This window comes from Oncorhynchus mykiss, chromosome 21, assembly GCF_013265735.2.
Source record: "Oncorhynchus mykiss isolate Arlee chromosome 21, USDA_OmykA_1.1, whole genome shotgun sequence".
Taxonomy (NCBI): Eukaryota; Metazoa; Chordata; class Actinopteri; order Salmoniformes; family Salmonidae; genus Oncorhynchus; species Oncorhynchus mykiss.
This window is the reverse complement of record NC_048585.1, coordinates 62,720,759-62,725,758: the sequence shown is the minus strand read 5'-3', so window position 1 is coordinate 62,725,758 and position 5,000 is coordinate 62,720,759. Positions and strand designations below refer to the sequence as shown.

At 51.0% G+C, this 5,000-nt stretch overlaps 1 protein-coding gene across 1 annotated transcript in view; it reads left to right on the top strand.

Moving 5' to 3' along the window:
• Nucleotides 1-5,000, top strand: part of LOC110500913 (FRAS1-related extracellular matrix protein 2) — a 52,104-nt gene that overhangs the window by 4,477 nt on the left and 42,627 nt on the right. The window contains exons 5-7 of the mRNA XM_036956530.1: nt 1,020-1,484; nt 1,583-3,803; nt 4,331-4,806. Of these exons, the coding sequence (XP_036812425.1) occupies nt 1,020-1,484; nt 1,583-3,803; nt 4,331-4,806 (3,162 nt within the window). The remainder of the gene's footprint in view (nt 1-1,019; nt 1,485-1,582; nt 3,804-4,330; nt 4,807-5,000) is intronic.

Here is a 5,000-nt window from a genome sequence, read left to right as displayed (position 1 = left end):
GGAAAGGCACTCACCTGTCTATATAAAGGTCCCACAGTTGACAGTGCATGTCAGAGCAAAAACCAAGCCATGAGGTCGAAGGAATTGTCCGTAGAGCTCCGAGACAGGATTGTGTCGAGGCACAGATCTGGGGAAGGGTGACAAAACATTTCTGCAGCATTGAAGGTCCCCAAGAACACAGTGGCCTCCATCACTCTTAAATGGAAGAAGTTTGGAACCACCAAGACTCTTCCTAGAGCTGGCCGCCCGGCCAAACTGAGCAATCAGGAGAGAAGGGCCTTGGTCTGGGAGGTGACCAAGAACGCGTTGGTCACTCTGACAGAGCTCCAGAGTACCTTTGTGGAGATAGGAAACCTTTCAGAAGGACAACCATCTCTGCAGCACTCCACCACTCAGACTTTTATGGTAGAGAGGCCAGACGGAAGCCACTCCTCAGTAAAAGGCACATGACAGCCAGCTTGGAGTTTGCCAAAAGGCACCTAAAGACTCTCAGACCATGAGAAACAAGAGCCTCTGCTCTGATGAAACCAAGATTCAACTCTTTGGCCTGAATGCCAAGGGTCACGTCTGAAGGAAACCTGGCACCATCCCTACAGCCAAGACAATGTGGAGTGGCTTCGGGACAAGTCTCTGAATGTCCTTGAGTGGCCCAGTCAGAGCTCGGACTTTAACTCGATCCAACATCTCTGGAGAGACCTGTGCATCAACGCTCCCCATTCAACCTGACAGAGCTTGAGAGGATCTGCAGAGAAGAATGGGAGAAACTCCCCAAATGCAGGTGTGCCAAGCTTTTATAAATGAGCAAAAATATAACAATGATGTTTTTTGCTTTGTCATTATGTGGTATTGTGTTTAGATTGATGAGGGAAAAAAACAAATTCATACATTTTTAGAATAAGGTTGTAACATCACAAAATGTGGAAAAAGTCAAGGGGTCTGAATACTTTTCAAAGGTACATAATGTCTTATGAGGCCTCTGGCATTATCAACCTTTTTCTCTCTCGCTCTGTCCTTCCCAGATGCTGTTTAAGGGCCAGTCCAGACCGCTGTCGTCCAACCATAACCTCCGAATCAGCGACGAAGACAACCTGTCAGACGTCAGGATCACCGTCCTCCGAGGATGTAAACACGGCGTCCTGACAGTCCTCGGGTCGCCTCTCGGGTCACCGCGGCAACGGGAGTTCTTTACGCCGGCGCAACTCGACAGCGGAGTGGTTGTCTACGAACACGACGGTTCCGAAACGTTCTCCGATAACATCCTGTTCCGCATGACGGACGGGCAACTCGACGTCGACTTCCTGTTCCCAGTGACGATTGTCGCCATGGACGACGAGGCTCCGGTCATCAATGTCAACACCGGGTTGATCCTGTCCCGGAAGGAGACCAAGATGATATCATCGGTGGTTCTAAGTGCGACGGATGTCGATTCCGAAGTCTCGACAGTGAAGTTTGTCCTCGTGGCGCCGTTCTCAACCATTGGACAGGTGTGTTCCTTGATTCTTAATGTATGTTGCCTTCATTATTATATTTTGTCTGGAGCTTTGTGATTCTTCTTTTATGAAATGCATTGTATTATTATTAGGTGTTTCTCAGACAATCACACCCACCTGGGGACCTCACCGGATGGACATTCAACACCGCCGAGCGAGTCTACGAATGCGTCGTCACCGAATGGCTCCAACGAGACGTAACAGAGGGTAGGGTGTTCTACCAACACACCGGACCTCAACTCACCTCCACTTTCACTGACCGATTAGTGTTCCGTTGCCAGGACGACAACGTCCCTCCCAACCAATCAGGCGACAACATGTTCCTCGTCGGAATCCACCCGGTCGACGACCTCGCACCGGAACCCTTCCCCGGTTCCACTCTAGTCCTGACCGTCAACGAGTACCAACTCACTCCGATACAGAAGACGTGTTTACATTTCACAGATCTAGACTCTGACGACAGAGACCTGAGGTATATTATCGTTATCCCACCCACTAACACAGACCAGAACGACCCAACACCACTGGGCCATATCGTCCTGACTGACAACCCTAATGTTGTTGTCACTGAGTTCACCCAGGCACAGGTCAACCACCTCAAAGTAGCCTATAAGCCACCAGATCTGGAGTTGGGAACCACACCTAGAGTGGTCCAGTTCACCTTTATTGTGAAAGATACAGTAGGACACTCTGTAGATGGAGTCTTTACTATCAACCTGCAACCAGTGGACAACAAACCGCCAGTCACCAAAACTGGTGTCGACCTCAACGTCAATGTAAAGAATACGTATGTGTTCACTAAGGATGTGTTGGATGCTACAGATCAGGATACGAGTGCTGATAATATCACGTTCATCGTGACCCAGGTTCCAAAGTTTGGCGTTCTGAGATGTGTTGGTGTAGATTTGTCCGTATGGAACCATTTCACCCTAGCAGACATCCACAGGGGTGTGGTAGTGTACATTCACCGGGGTAACGGTCCAGGGAGTGATGTTGTAAAAGTGGACGTTAGCGATGGATACCACAAGGTTCCCGTGACGATCAGAATCAACGTTGTTACTCCGGCTGTCGTGGCAACGCCACCGACGGCCCCTCCAACACCGCGTGAACTCCATATAATCATAGAGGTAAACGAGAACGGACAGATACAAATCACAGGAGACAAAGTCCAGGTCAGCGGCAGGATGCACGTTGATGACCTCACCTTTCTCATCGAACAACCTCCTCGCTTCGGGGTCGTCCAGGTGCAGGGCGTGCCCTCTGATAGGCTGACGCTGCGTGATATCATCGACGGCCAGGTGACCTATGTCCACACCAGTGGCGAGGTCGGACCTGGGAAACACAACGACACCTTCACGCTCACCGTGATTGGTCCGTGGATCTCCGGGGGCAACAGGGTCATTCAGAAGGTCAAAGTGCAGGTGTCGATACTTCCTGTTGACAGCGTTCCACCCATAATCAGTGTCGGGGCTCTGTTAAAGGTCACGGAAGGAGAGAAGAAGGTGGTAACAGTAGAGAACATCAGAGTAGAGGACTCTGACACTGACGTTGACGTTGTTCTCTGTACCATCCTGGTCCAGCCGACATTCGGATACTTAGAGTTCACCTCAGCCAGTCCTGGCTCGGAGAAGTCCAGAGCGGGAATCGCTGTGACGGCGTTCCACTACCGAGACGTTCGACTCGGGAATGTCGTCTACGTTCAGAGTATACATAAAGGAACGGAACCCGTCGAGGATAGGACGACGCTCCAGTGTTCAGACGGTATCAACCAATCAGAGATGAGCATTTTGACCTTTGTGATCTTCCCAGACAATGATGAGGAGCCTCAGGTGTTCACGCGAGAGTTCGTGGTCATGGAAGGGATGAGCCTCGCGGTCGGCGTTCCGATCCTCAATGTGGTCGACCTCGACGTTCCGGGCGATGTTTTGGAATTCGAGGTCGTGGTTCCTCCAAAACACGGGAAGATCGTCCAGCACCTGGCGACAGGGACCGTTATCGTTGTGACGTTCACCTTGGATCAGATCCGAACCGGTTCCACCATCGTCTACGAACACGATGGTTCTGAGACGAGACACGACAACTTCTCGGTGAAAGTAACGGACGGGAAACACGTCATAGAGAAGGAGGTCATCGTCACGGTGATACCGGTCGACGACGAGACCCCTCGCCTGGCGATCAACACTGGGCTGGAGGTGGAGTTCAGGGAATGGAAAGTCATCACCAATAAGATCCTCAAAGCCACCGATCTGGACTCAGAGGACGGGACTCTGATGTTTATCATCCGCAGGGATCCGGAGCAGGGCTGCCTGCAACGTCTGGTGTCTCCAACTTCATATCAAGGTTTACTGTCTTACCTTTTGTCCAAACATTTTATTTTATATTGTCAATAGTTGACAGTAACCAACATTCAGATCAACAACAACATAAAACATACAACACACAATTCAAATGTACGTACAATATTCAACTGGATTAGCAAAGTCAATTACAGTTATAATTGGAAGTGCAAATAACATAGAACAGAAGCAATGTCAAGGTGTTCTGAAAGTAAACCATGTTAGAGTAGGAAGATCGGAAGAAAATAGTCAGTTACTCTACTGATTACTCTTGGCCTGCATTTCAAATGCTGTCCCCTATCTAGTGCACTACCCTTGACCATTTCAGACCCAGACCTATCCTAAACGAATCAAATCCTAAACCTAACCTAACTAATCTAGTACCAGGGCCCATTTCAGACCCAGACCTAAACAAATCAAATCCTAAACCTAACCTAACTAATCTAGTACCATTCAGACCCAGCCTTGTTTTTTTTACACTTCTCTCTTACTTCCCTTCCTCAGGTTTAGTCGCTTCACGTAAGGTTTTATTAAATATGACGGTGGGTATGAACTTTACCCAGGACGACCTCGACTCTGGTCTGATCCGCTACATTCACACTGGGCTCGGAGGAGTTCGTGACCTCATCAAGTTCGACGTCACCGACGGCGTGAACCCTTTAATCGACCGGTACTTCTACGTGACAGTCGGGGGGGTGGACGCGGTGTTCCCGGTTGTCGTGGTGAATAGGGGCGTGTCGTTAAAAGAGGGGGGGCGGGCGCTCCTCACCACAGACCTCCTCAGCACCTCCGACCTCAACTCCCCCGACGAGCGCCTGACCTTTACCCTGACCCGTGACCCTGCCAGAGGTCGTTTAGAGGTCACGGACCGGCCCGGCGTCGCCGTCACGACGTTTACACAGCTCCAGTTGGCGGGGAGTAAGGTGTTCTATGTTCACACGGCGGAGGACGAGGCCAGGATGGACAGCTTCCAGTTCCAGGTTGGTCAGAGGAGTGTGGGTGGGTGGGTGTGGGTGTGTGGGTGTGGGTGTGGGTGGGTGGGTGTGGGAGGGTGTGGGTGTGGGTGGGTGGGTGTGGGTGTGAGTGTGGGTGGGTGGGTGTGGGTGTGAGTGTGGGTGGGTGGGTGTGGGTGTGTGGGTGTGGGTGTGGGTGTGTGGGTGTGGGTGGGTGGGTG